Source organism: Carettochelys insculpta, chromosome 3, assembly GCF_033958435.1.
Source record: "Carettochelys insculpta isolate YL-2023 chromosome 3, ASM3395843v1, whole genome shotgun sequence".
Taxonomy (NCBI): Eukaryota; Metazoa; Chordata; order Testudines; family Carettochelyidae; genus Carettochelys; species Carettochelys insculpta.
In genome coordinates this window covers 58,521,458-58,535,430 of record NC_134139.1, presented here as the reverse complement: position 1 = coordinate 58,535,430, position 13,973 = coordinate 58,521,458, and the positions used below count along the sequence as shown (strand labels likewise).

The 13,973-nt window shown below is 39.0% G+C and overlaps 1 protein-coding gene across 3 annotated transcripts in view; it reads right to left on the bottom strand.

Annotated features, from left to right (window-relative positions):
- EPRS1 (glutamyl-prolyl-tRNA synthetase 1) overlaps positions 1–13,973 on the bottom strand; it is a 65,050-nt gene that overhangs the window by 14,153 nt on the left and 36,924 nt on the right. For 2 of the 3 annotated variants that reach the window (XM_074989942.1, XM_074989943.1), the window contains exons 16-26: positions 12,400–12,512; positions 11,028–11,145; positions 10,554–10,934; positions 9,636–9,887; positions 8,242–8,475; positions 6,622–6,884; positions 5,636–5,687; positions 4,435–4,644; positions 3,909–3,981; positions 1,767–1,846; positions 1,125–1,226 (exon numbers count right to left, since the gene is read on the bottom strand). In XM_074989942.1, coding sequence (XP_074846043.1) covers positions 1,125–1,226; positions 1,767–1,846; positions 3,909–3,981; positions 4,435–4,644; positions 5,636–5,687; positions 6,622–6,884; positions 8,242–8,475; positions 9,636–9,887; positions 10,554–10,934; positions 11,028–11,145; positions 12,400–12,512 — 1,878 coding nt within the window. The remainder of the gene's footprint in view (positions 1–1,124; positions 1,227–1,766; positions 1,847–3,908; positions 3,982–4,434; positions 4,645–5,635; positions 5,688–6,621; positions 6,885–8,241; positions 8,476–9,635; positions 9,888–10,553; positions 10,935–11,027; positions 11,146–12,399; positions 12,513–13,973) is intronic. The other variant, XM_074989944.1, reaches the window with a different exon arrangement.

The following is a 13,973-nucleotide window of genomic DNA, read 5'->3' as shown; positions in this document are numbered from 1 at the left end:
ACTTCTTCTTGTTTCGGAAGATACAGACTAACACGGCTACCTCTCTGATGACTGTTTGAAAGGTTCCTTATAACCGTGGTACACTGGTGCCACTGTTCACTGCAGTAGGACTAGAGGGGTGCTTAGACAAATACAAAAAATGCTACAATTCAGGGACTACCCCTTCCTCAAGATCCTTTTTAGCGCAGTTCGTCTACCTAGCACCATCCCCCTTCTCCAAATACACTGATTTCACTCCAAGCCTATGTGCATCCATGATTCTTTATGCTCTCCCTCACTGATCAATTACACAAATCACTGTGTTTGAGCCCTTCTGCATGATTTGAGCTATACAAAGCAGCTGTAAAACCAACTTCGCTGGCCAGGAAATCCTGGCTGCTTTGAGCTACTCAAGAGCTTGACAACACAATGAATCTGGCCCTAAAAATTAGTATAGAACACTGAATGTTTATATTATTGTCACACGGTGAGCTTAAATCCAAACTTAAGGTCAATGTGCAGCTCACATGGACATTACCTATGCTCAAACTAACAAAAAGTTGGAATTTAAGGCTACCAATCATGGGAACAGTAAGTAGATGGCTAACAAGCCATGCTGGGTATAAAAAGCCTGCTTTCATCATTCTGAAAAAAACAGAGGGAGTTGCTGTGAGTTCTGTCTAGGAAAGGGCCAGAGACTTAATGTTAAAGGATAATGGCATCATCATAAAGCTGCTAAGTCACCCTGGGAGGACATCTGTAGAAAAGCTGCCCAAGGGGGCTGTTTGGGAACTCTACAGAAGGAACAGATCTGGGATATAAGGCATAAGAAATCCACTCAATTCCCAGTGAAGTCTTAGTGGTGTAAAAACAAATAGGATACTAATTCTCCTCTTGTAGCAATGTCCACTCTTGATACACTGGTGTTTTTTGTTTGTTTTTTTTTTGGGGGGGGGGGGGGGGGTTAAAATCGGTGTCAAATTCGTTCAAGTACTTTGGGAAATACTGATTGATGGTCAGCTAAAGATATTACCACACCCATCTTGTTTCTCTTTCATCAGTATAAATACTGTACTGTTACAAAGCTAGGTCACTTTCTGAAAAAGAGGATCTATAACAGTTAAAAAACTTTTAGTGGTTTGTACCTCTTCTGCTGCTTCTTCATAAGTAGCAAATGCTGTGTGTCCTTCCTGCCAAAGGAACTCACGAGTGCGCAGGAAAGGCTGAGGATGTTTGAACTCCCAACGCTGTCAAAAGAAAGAGCTTTTTATTAAAAACAAACATTCTAATTCAGTTTTATAGCCATGAACTACTTAGATTAAGTTTTTAAAAAAAAAAACTATTTCTTTGTCACGGATCAAAATGCAGATTTTTCACTTTTACATCACTCTGTGAATCCCACAAAAGCCATTTTGGGATTTTAAAAAAAACTTGATTGTTTTTAAATGAAGGATTTGAACATAATTTAACAAAGCAATCCTTTTAAACTAATATTTCAGTTATTAATAAAAACATATAATTATGCCCACATGCCACAACACATTATGAAATTTTTTTAAATGTTTTGAATAATATTGGTATGGTGCCATTTTTCATGGAATGATTACCTTAATACATTTAAAACAGTTTTTAAATGTACCAAATTCCTTGTGATGTGTGCTTCGCTTTAAAAAAGAAAGTAGAATCAGACTCATGAGGTTGGAAGAGACCTCAGGAGGTCATCAAGTCCAACCCCCTGCTCCAAGCACAACCAAATACATGTTAGACTCATCAGAAAATTCACCTACCACTACATTGCACCACTGATTAAGCTTAATAGGAAGATCTCTGTGTGACTGCACCCACTTTGCAAAGGCAGGATACATTACTGCAAAAGAAAAGAACCCCCCTTTTTATGATCCATGAAACATGCATCTAAAGCACAATACACATTTTTGTTAATTATCCTAAGCATAAGAGACACTGTGGTCCACTATTCACTTTCACATCCTCTATTCCACTCAAGTGAAGTTCTGCAGTTGATACAGGACAATGATGAGAGAAGTATTTTAGCTTTGCTCCAACTCCCCAAGTAGTATGTGGCTTACTGCTGGTGTGGAGGAAAGTGGCTTCACAATGAACTCAGAATTCAAATGTCTGCTTCACAGTTACACCCTTCATGAAGATGACAGGGAAGCCTGGCTACTATACACAGGTGGTTAATTTTAGTATTATTAAAATTACTGTCTTTCATCAAGACTAGAACACTTATATGCATCTACATTCACTCTCTCAGAATCAGCCCATTCAGAAAGTTTAATTATAGCTCATGATTATGACAGTTTAGTATACAGTTTCTGATTTAAGAATGAGTTGCTCCACTTGTTGAACAAGCAGTCCTGTAGCACCTTAAAAAGACTGAAACACTTATTTAGAGTAGACAATTAGAATCCAGGGTTGATATAGCAGGGGGATGGCAGAGGAGGGGTGGGAGAAGGAGGGAACTAAAAAAAGCAGGTTACCTGTCACTAGTAGGGTCAGTACATGAAGCAAACTCAGTTAAGTAGGATGTGCCCCATTCCTGAGACTATCAAGGTGGGAAAATTGCCTTGGCAATACACAAGATAACAGAAATCTAAACTATGGCCTAATTTTAATATGTCAGATTTGCAAATTAATTCCAATTCAGATGTCTCCCTCTGTAATCTTGTGGTAAAATTAGTTTGTAGAAGAATGGCTACTTTTAAATCCATTATTGAACATCCAGGGAGGTTAAAGTGTTCCCCTAGGCTGCTCCTACAGATGCTACCTCCCATCACAGGTGGCATGGTAATGAGGAAATTCGAAGCCGGCTAATCAGATGCTAACGTGCATATGCAGCACCTCATTAGCATAACGGCAGTCACAGAAACTTCAAAGTGCAGACTTCAAATTGCAGATTGACAGTGTAGATGGGGACAGTTTCAAAATAACCACTCTACTTCGACACTCCCTTACCCCGATCTAGTTTTGTGGGAATAAGGGAATGTTGAAGGGGGGCACTGATTTCAAAGCTGCACCCATCTACATTGTCAATCTGCAATTTGAAGTTTGCACTCAAATTCCCACAGCTGCTGTTATGCTAATCAGGTGCTGAATATGCACATTAGCACCTCATTAGCCTGTTTCGAACTGCCTCATTACCATGCCACCTCCACTCATATACTTTGTGTTTTAGTAATATTTAATTGCTTTAAAATCTGAATACTAACGAAAAATAAGTTTCATAAGGTAGAAAAACAACATGAACAATGAAAGTGACACTTTTCTTAAAAGCAAAAATTAAATAAAACATTTCTCCATCCCTCAAACTTTGAGATGCTAAAGGAAAACCCAGTCAATGGCCATTTCTACACACAGTGGCATGCAAATAAACGGCCTGAGATATGCTAATAAGGTGCAGATGTAAATTCACCACACCTCATTAGCGTAAGGTTACATGATGTGGAGTCTGGAAGATGCTCTTCTGGACTCCAAAACAGTGTGTAGAAGCGCGACCCCCAGGGGGGTCTTCAGGCCCCTTCTTCCCTCAAAATTCTTCCGGACTCCAAATCATGTGACCTTATGCTAATGAGGCACAGGGAATTTACATCCACACCTCCTTAGCATATCTCGGGCTGTTTAGTAGCATGACACTTTCTGCCTGTGTAGAAATGGCCAATGAGTTTTCTAAGGTATTAATAATTTTAAATAATTTGCCATTTATGTGTAAATAAAACTTCTTCGAGCTAGTTTATGGGAAAAATTTAGAAACATTTCAAGTTGTGATGAAAAAGAATGTTTTCCTGGAAGATTTTTTTCAATAGTATCCTATGTCCTAGATGACCAGCTGGTCTCAAAACTGCAACAGCATTCTGTCATACCAGTTACTCATTCTGAAACGGCTGATTACTTTCAAGTTAGTATCTTACCTGTTTCACTTGTAGGACGTACAGCAATTGGTTCAGCCAGCTCTGTTTTACCAGATTTCGTAACCCAAGCAACCTAAACATTTAAAATATTAAGTTTCCTTCAATTTGATTTATTTTTATTTAAATCAAGATTCTAGATGTCCTAACAGCTTTAATTAATTACATATCATAATGAAATCAAAGCAGCACTGAATAATCATTCCAACAAGAATTCAGACAGACACCTATAGAGATGCCTTTCCACCCCTTCTTCATAATGGAAAGCAGACCTTCAAGCCCCGCCCCCGTGGCACCCACTCCCTCTAAAAGCCACATGATCAAAGAAGTGTTTCCAAATGTAACTGTTTTATATATCTGATACCACTGCCTACAGGGATAGGAACATAAATTGTTTGCATAGCTTCTATTTATGAAAATACATGCCCACCTCATTTATGTGTGAACTGTCTTTAGTTTCTAGCTCAAATATTTCTTTTTAAAGCTAACTGCACTTGTGGACTACAGCTAACAGAATTCTGACATGTACCTCTGGGGCAAAGTCAGCAATATGAGTCTTCTCTTTCTCCAATGCAGCTTGGGACACAAACATAGGAAAGTAGCAGTTTTCTACACCAAGCTTCTTGATTTCACCATCGAAGAAATCCTTGATAGATTCCCAGATGAAGTAAGACCACGGACGAAGAACGTAGCATCCACTCACATCATAGTATTCAATCATCTCTGATTTTGTGATAACCTGTCAAGAAGGCATTTTTAAATTCTATTCACATGCATAAAAGCCACTATTTAAGTTATTGTCAACTGGATGCAATTAACACCAAAAAAGCCAAAAGACAGCTTGTAAGCACAGGTTTAAGAAATTATATTTAATACTTTCCTCCCAAGAAATGGGGGGACTGTGCAGAAAAGGTAGAGGCTCAGATACGACAGCCGTAAGTGCCTGTTTTCTGGCATCACTTACAGATCATCTCTATAACCAATCATGACTTCTCAGAAATTGGTCCTGAAAGGCTGTTGATATAGGTGGTTTATTCAAAAAGGTAAAGAATGGGGATGCAGGACCTTGAAGGTGAATAATAAGTGAGCAATGCAAGGGATCTCAAAGAGGGAATGCAGATAGTTATTCTTCTCCCTCACACCAGGAAAAAAACAAGCACAGGCCATTTTAATTATCATAGCATTCTTATTTCACTACAAAAAATCCACCAAACACATAATTTCTTAAATCACAACGAATGTCAGTGTTGGTGAAATGCACCAGCTTGACAGTGGCAGGAACAGTCTATCCAGAAATCCGATATTGAAGCTTGCCTACATACCATATTCCTTCCCTCACAACCTGCCCTGCCAGGACTACCTGAGGCACCTGCGTTAAGGTGAAACTTTTTTTATGCTAATCACTCAAAAATATGCTAATTTTTTTTATTATAGACTATCTCAAGCTCAACTCAGACTGCTGACTAACATCAATTATATCTTTACCAAGATCCTTAGTGTTTCACTGCCAGAAAGTATTTTTAAAGGAGGTGACCATTAATAACTTATATAGCTCCACAAGTTTACTCAGCACTTGGAAACAGACATCCAGGAATTAAAGAAAAGTGCTGGTAGCAACTTCAGGAAAAGAGTTCTACTAATAACAAATGAAAAAAATAAGAGCGGCCAAAAATGCATATTTTTATGGCATATGTGAAGTGAAAGAACCCCTTAAAGTGATGCACGCTTACCTGAGAAAACCAATCAGCAAGATTCTCTTCTTTTTTAGCTTCCAGACCCAACCTATGGAATTTAGAAAGAGACCCTTGTAGTTTATGTCACTGTCAAGTTAAAGTAGACTTAAATCCGCATGCAAATGTTTTGGGAGGAAACGGTAACTTTAATGTAATTAAACATCTTTTGTTAAATGTTAAAAGCATATTTACTTTAGGGATCTGCAAACACTTTTTCCCCTAGCCCTTCAACCCAAACCTTGCTCCTTCTCTGCACAGGACAAGAGGAGCATTCATACAAATCTCTTGGCTTTTTCAGTTTAGATCCTTGCTGCACCACAGTTACACACCTCAATGTGTCAAGCTGTGAAATTAAGATTTCCTAACAAAAAAGCCCCAGGCACCAAAGTTTGTTTCCTTTTTTTAAAAACCTGCTTCATATCTCCAGAAACAGTGTTTGGTTCGAGGGTTTTGTGAACTGTTACGACAACATACTGGCTTGCTTTCTGAAGGCTTTTCACCTCAGGAAAAAAATATCAGTTTTATTTCAAATGAAAGATTAACCCTACCACCTTCAACCAAAATACAGCATACTAGCAATAATGCAAGATCTTGCAAGAAGTCCTAACAAAGACAGTGACAGTAGATCACGTATGAGGTACTCAGCTCTTCTTAAGATCAGGCTTTAAGACTGCAGAATCCAGTCTTCTTGCATAATTTCTCTGATTCACTACCATCTGTGCCTATGATATGTAATATTTGCAATTAAAACATGTGTATTATGCATATCGTATGCAATTTACGGTACAGAGATTTTTACTCCCTCCCTTATATTAATTATGCATTGGAAATGAACACGATAAAAAAACTTAAAGGAACATGGCATTATCACTTGTGAATGTTCCCACCAAATGATACTATTTAAAAAAAAGAATAGCTCTTGATTTAGATCTGTTCAGCACTCCCATTTTAAACTGCATGCAGATGGATTACTATTTCTTTACCTGGTCTGTTTCTTTGGCCCTTGACCATCTCCTGGACCATCTGAGGAGAGGCCATTACCACCTGCATCTTTCTGATAATCCTTTTTCTGAGAATCACTCTGTTTCTGTTTATTCTGCTTTTCAGACTTGTTCTCTTTCTCTTTTTTTCTCTTGTCTTTATCCTCAGCACCAGTGGTAGAGAGAGGTTTATAGTCTATTCCTGCAAGAGACTTGTACTGGGCCTTCAGCTGAAGTAATTCCTGCACTGCTACATCTATTTCATCCTTTGGTTTGAAGTCATTCCCGAGAAAGAAAAAGAAAAATAAATGAATAAAAAAAAAAAAACAAAAAAAACACAAATGAGAAAGCAATATGAATCACAGGAGTAAACAGACCTATGGATAGTCTCTATTTACACATACATGCTACATCTTCTAGTCCTGGGGCAATTGCGAGCCAGAAGATTAAAAATGCTGCACATTTAGTTTGTCAAAATAAAGCAATATAAGTCTCACCACTTTCAATTACATTGATAATTTTTAAGCTATAATACAATGGATGGAGAATGAGAGTGGAGACCTCTGGAAAAAAAACCTGTCAAATCTCCTTTGTCTAATAGAGGTTGAACCTCTCTAGTCCAGCACTCTCCGGACCTGACTGGTGCTGAACAAGAGAATTTGCCAAACCACAGGAGGTCAATATTGTCTAGTACCATTATCACCATTGCTCACTCAGCTCTAAGAAGAAAATTTAGGGGTAAATTACAGCTAAACAACAACACAGAGCCAGGGCTGATGCCTGAAAAACTGTATGAGATCACAGGAAACTTAGCCACACCTATAAAAGCGGTCATCCAGCTAACTAAAATCATGCTGGACCACAGATGCTACCAGATGAGAGTGTGCTGAATTAGACAGGTTCAACCTTTAGTGAAGTAACTAGGTTTGGCCCTTTGTTTCTAGTTATTAGTCAAATACATATACCCATATACTCAATATTACAGCAGAAGTACATGAAGAATAAGTGAGGATGGGGAAATGAAACTCACAATTTGTACTAAAACAATGTGAAGTCCTGTGGCACCTTATATACTAACAGATAAACTGAAGCATAGAGACTTTAGTGGGCAAAGATCCACTTCGTCAGATGCAGTTTGTACTGGCAATTGACTGTCACCAATAAACAGTTTATGAAGTATATCTTGATAGAATTTTTCAGTCCAATAATTTAGACCGAGCACTAACCACAAAAACACCCTAGGTATTTAAGGTCAGAATGACATTTACAATAAAGCTCCTTTATACCACTATGTCAGTGGAAAAGAGACAAAAAACTTTCACTACTGTTTTATGCTTCTGGGAGAAATCCACTGAGAACAGTGGGAACAATCCACTAAGCAGGCAGGCCACTACATTCTGTTCTGCCCAAGGGGACAAAGCTTGCCCAACACCTACTGCTCACGAACACCTCGAAGACCTGCTCCTTCATGCCAGTGTGCTGCACAGCAAGTGAGAGACACTGAGTGTCACTCGCTCACCCTCCCAGCCCCGTACCTCCCCACGCACACGAGACTAGCCCTGCCCTAACATCAACTGAGATGTCCTTTTAACTAAACTGTGGAATTTGTTTTTTAAAGTTCACCTTTTCTGCTTTTTCAGCTTTTAGTTTACGGACTTCTTCTCCTTGACAAGCCACCTTGTTAAACAGAGCTTTAGCTTCAGGTGAGTCTGGCCCACAGATTTCTGTGCTTGTTGTTTGGTGTGATGTAGATATTGGAGTTGCTGGATGACGTCCTGGCTTGTAGTCTTGCCCAGTCTTTTCTTTATACGTTGCTTTCAGGGAAAGGAGGAGTTTCACTGCTTCATCTATTTTATCCTATGTGCAAGACAAAAAAATTTATATATAAAATAAAACAACAGGATAGGGGATTCTAAAATAGGTTAAGAAAAATCTCTTAAGACAAGGCAAGAAAAAATTAGCCATTGCCTACACTAGCAACATCTTTTGGAAAAATCAGGTCTTTTTTGAAAGCGCACACAAAATGTGCTCTTCTGCTTCGAAAGTGAAAGAATGAGGCTCTTCTTCTGGAAGCCTTCTTCTACTCCTGGTTCAGGAAGAACGCCTCCTTTCAAAAAAAGCATCTGTAGACATGTAGACACCCCGCAGGCCCTTTCCTCAAAAGAGCACTCCCTCAGGGCACCAGATTTTTCGATCCCTGGCACGTTCTTTCAAAAGAGCGAGAGTTGCATGGATGCTCTCTATTGAAAAAGTGGATCTTTTGATCCACTTTTTTGTGTGTGGACACGCTCTTTTGAAAGATGATCTTCTGGAAGATCATCTTTCGAAAGATCAGTGTAGCGTAGACGCACCCACCATGTGTGGTAGTTAGAGAATTAAAGGAACAGATACCATACAGTGATGAGTGCTACCAGGACTGAAACAGAATGAAGCTCTCCTCTGACAGTCTTTTTAACAGCAATTTATTAACAAGGATAACAACAGCAGAATACTGTTGCATGTGAAGTGGTCAGAGCTCAATACAAGCTCAAGAAAGGCAGAGAGACCAGTGATGTCTGAAAGCAGATGAAGTTCTCTCCTGTGTCTATTTGGGGCTATAATTCAAGGACAGATTTTCCTTTTAAATTCATTCTGCAGCTGGGGAAAGCATCATTATTTTGCTAGTTGGGACTAACAGGCACTTTCATTCTCCCACATCACACAACATTACACTGTTAAAATTAACAGTGTTTCTACAGCACTCAAATTCCATCTTGGTTGTACAGATACCTCTCTTTATCTGCCAGTGACTTTGCACACATGGCGGGACTGTAATGGTAAGAGAAGAACTTCAGAACTGCATTTCTCAAGCGCCACAAATCCAAACCTGGATTGAATACAGGACTGGTGGTTTAAGCTGCCAGAGGCAGAATAACTAAGGAGAAGTACTTCAGGATTACTTTGTGGAAGACTTCTACACAATGGCAAAATGTGGAAGGGTTAAAACTGAAGAAACTCTATATTTACCACTATTATACCTTTGGAGCTTTCTCTGCTTTGAGTTTGCGAACCACCTCCCCTTGTTCAGCTACATTATCGTAAAGAGGTTTGCTGTCTATTGAGCTAGATGTCAAATTGTTGCAGGGTGCAGGAGAAGGAAGAGTAGCAGCAGCAGAATAAATAAGAGGAGCAGCAGCAGGTGGATTTCCAGGTTTGTATTCTTGACCTGTCTTTTGTTTATATTCTGCCTTTAATGTTAAAAGCACTTTCACAGCAGCATCTACCTGATCCTGAAGCAAGAAAAGAGTAAAAGATGTACATAATGGTAGGAACAAAACAGAGTTGCATCAGTTAGAAGAGTACAGTCAAAAAGATACCACAATCTTAACTATAGTAGCACTGCAACAGCTGCTGTAGTACACTACCTTAGGGCCCGATCCTGTTTACCTTACTCTCACAAGCAGATCCCAGGAGCGAACAAGGGAAGTAAGATTAAGATTTGGCCACAAATGAGCACTTTGTAATTTTACATAGTTTGCCAGACCTACAATAAGCCAAACACCAAAAGATCCAAATCATACAACATTCACACATTCATAGCTCCCCAATGAATTCAGCTTGGCCCCAGGGGGGCACAGCAGTCCAGTCAAGTTCAGTATATTGCCAGCCTGGGGGCCCAAGTAGGTAAAATATTAAAATGGGAACTGTAAACAAAAGTTAACAAATTTCTGTGACTCACTCCTCTCTATTTTAGCTTTAAAGCAGCAGCTTGCTTTTCATGGTTTATGTCAATGTTTTGTAGTTCATTTATCTCGCACAATAAAAATGAACCAGTTAGAACTTAATGAAAGGCAAGGGAGGAAGACACAAGTTCCCTTACGTCGGGGGAGAGCACAGTAAACCGTCCAAGTATTTGTGAATTACTGTTCACTTAACTGGTTTCTGAAAATACTTACTTTAGCTGCTTTCTCAGCTTTCAGTTTTCTGACCACCTCCCCTTGCTCAGCTACTTTATCATAAAGAGCTTTGTTCTCCAGAATGCTGGAGGTCTCAGGAATGGAACAAACACTTGATACTGCTACAGCTGCTGCTGGAGGATTTCCAGGTTTATACTCCTGGCCTGTCTTCTCCTTGTATTCCACCTTCAAAGCCAATAGCTGTTTCACAGCTGCATCAATATCTTCCTTTGCAGCCTTTTTAGCTTTCAAGTCACGAACCAGATCACCCTGAGCTGACACTCTGTTGTAAATGACCAAGGGGTCCTCAGATGTAACAGAGGCTGGACTGCTAGTATTGGCAACAAGCGGAGCAGATGTTCCTTTCGAAGCAGAGCCGACCTTTGGAAACAAAAAGAAGATTCTCAGTTTTTATTTTTTTAACTTTTAACAGTAATGTTATTTATGAAAGACTTTCTGAAAAGCTTTAGTTACCTCTTTCTTTGCAGTTTCTGCCTTTGTCTTCTCTTTTGAACCAGATGTTGGCATTTCCTTTGTATGTCCATCAGGGATATAAATCAAAATGCATGGGGCTTCTTTACAGCTATATGGACTACAGAAAGATTAAAAAATAATGTTTTATACACAATCACTGTCAGGCTATTGCACCAATAGGAAAGAATAACAGCAACACCTGCTTGAATAGGAAAAAAAATACATATTCAAAACTTCTTCTTCCCCTTCATTACATAATCTATTGCAAAAGCATTCTGCATTGTTTGTTATAATGTAGTGAATGTTTATGTCACACAGCTTCTCCATCTCAGTTCCCCTCTCTTCTTCCTGTGATCTAATCTCATCTCATTTAGTTGAAACTGCAGCCAAATGCAGCTTTCCCATCTCTTCTGATAAAAATGCAGATGACTTCACCATCTGGTTTTTTACAGTGCATGCTAAAGACTTTTATGCTTTGCATCCTACTTATTCTATAGATAGGAAAAAACTTGCATGTGCATGCACGCACGCACAGAGTAAATTCCTTCTGGATAGAAAATGTTACCTGGATAAACGATGGACAGCTACACGAAGGCTAACAAACAATCCACAAACATCAGCTGTGGACAATCTGTTGCCTGCAGGTCTCATGCAGCACACTTGGATTTTTATGAATGGTTCATTAGACATTTTGTTTACTGGGCAGGATTACCAGATTCCCTTGGCTTATATCTTTATCGGGCACAAAGCGAGACACATGCTGACTTCACACAACACTGACTGTGAGCGCCATGCACCTCCTCCACATCCAACCAAAGTACCACTACACTTCAACTGACACACCCCACAAATTCTAGCTACGCCAGGGGTTAGCAAATCTATCCTATCCTGAGAGACTGTCTTGGTTACGATGAATGAAGGCTACTTGTGGCCCACTCACTACTCTAAGGCTGCCCATCACCTGCCTTATGTGTAAAAAAGGAAAGAAAGATCACAAAAAGGAGGGAATTTTTACTGAAGACAAAATACAGGCATAAAATAAAATTAAGATTTTTAACTGCATTTAACATTTGCCTATGAAGCCACAGGTGTGCAAATGGTTTAACTGCAATCATTACACCTAGCATAATGCAAGACATCAATATTTATGTATTTAGTACAATGGTTTTTATTTTTGTTGGACAAAAAATAAAAACAAACCACCACTTTTCTTCCTGTGAAACTTCCGTATGTGTGTGTCAATATACTAATAACAGAAATGCATTGAAACAGATGTTACAGATTTAGGATTACCATTCTAAAGCTATATATAACATATTCTTCCCTTTTCCCTCCCCACTTCATTACATACTCCATTGCAAGTGCTGCTTACCTAAACGGTTCATAGGGCTGATCACATATAAAGAATCCTCTTCTCTGAAGTTGTATAATGTCTCCTTTTTTCAACTCCTTAAGGCAAGGATCACCTAACATCAGCTCTTCATGCTATAAGAGTTAAAAAGCCAATTAAAGACCACTTCTTATGAGTAGTCCTTAAAATACTGTTATGAATTATTGTAGCTGTATTGAAGGATTGCAGAGATGTTCCAAATTCGCAACTGATGAAATGTCAATTCATCCCAACTCCAGTGGATACGATGCTCTCAAGGCTATTTGCTAGCATGAAAATATGGTAGAATGGAAAGAGAGAAAGAAAGCTCCCAAACTATCAGTGGCAGAGGGCTAGAGTGTCACATACATGGTGGGAAATCCGTGTAAGTTATACAGAGAAAAGTTAATACTTATGAGCTTTGTAGCTTGTAGGTTTTTTTGTTTTGTTTTTTAAAAAAATCACAAGAACTAGTCTTCAGGTAGCAAAACTAATAGGAACAATTACTGAAATATACTTAAATATTTTTCTTACCTCTGAAGCATGAGAACTCCAGAAAAGTTCAAAACAATAAAGAATGTGCAACTCAAACTAATACATGAGATAATATCCAGACCAGAACAGACTCAATATTTAAGACACAGAGAACCAAACACAGTAAGCAAGGAGGACAAATCAGAAAAAGATAATCAAGGTGAGCAAATCAGAGAGAGTGGAGGGGTGGGGAAGGAGATCAAGAATTAGATTGAGTTAAGTATGCAGACGAGCCCCTATAGTGACTCAAAGTTCACATCCCGATTTAAACCATGTGTTAATGTTCTGAATTTGAATATAAATGTCAATTCATCCGCTTCTCTTTCTACAAAAGAGTGATAATTTCTTTTCAGTAACGCACATACACTATATGTATATATATTACACACACACACAAGCGCACTCTCTCTCTCTCTTCAGATATGGTCTGAAGAAGTGGGTCTGTCCCACGAAAGCTCACCTAATAAACTATTTTGCTAGTCTTTAAAGTGCTACTTGACTGCTTTTTGTTTTGATAGTGTATAGACTAGCACAGCTTACTCTCTGTTACTAATACATGAGATATATACTGTCCCAAAACATTTTCACATTACTGTTCTGCTACTGTCATCAACAGATGCAGCTCAGACTGTCCATGCATTCACTCTTCTGAAAAAACTCAATTTAGAGCCCATAGTATCACTTGGGGGCACAGGGTTGGAAGAAAAAGCGAGATGACTGGAAGAAATGCCAAAGAACAGTGCCTCATACTGTAAAGCAGTGATAGGCAACCTACCTAGTGAGTGGGCCACAATATTGTCACAACCAAGACTATCTCCCAGGACAGGGTTATTTTGCTAACTCAAGTTGCACACCTAGAATTGGCAGTGTGCGCTGATCTAAACCACAGCAGTGCTTTGGTTGAATGAAGAGGGAGCACACAGCTCTCACAGACAATGTTGCGTACAATCAATAAACACCTCATTTCACCTGCCCTTGTTTTACATGCCTGTCACTTTAATAGCATCAGTAGGAAAAACACTACATGGGTGGAAGCCAGCAGA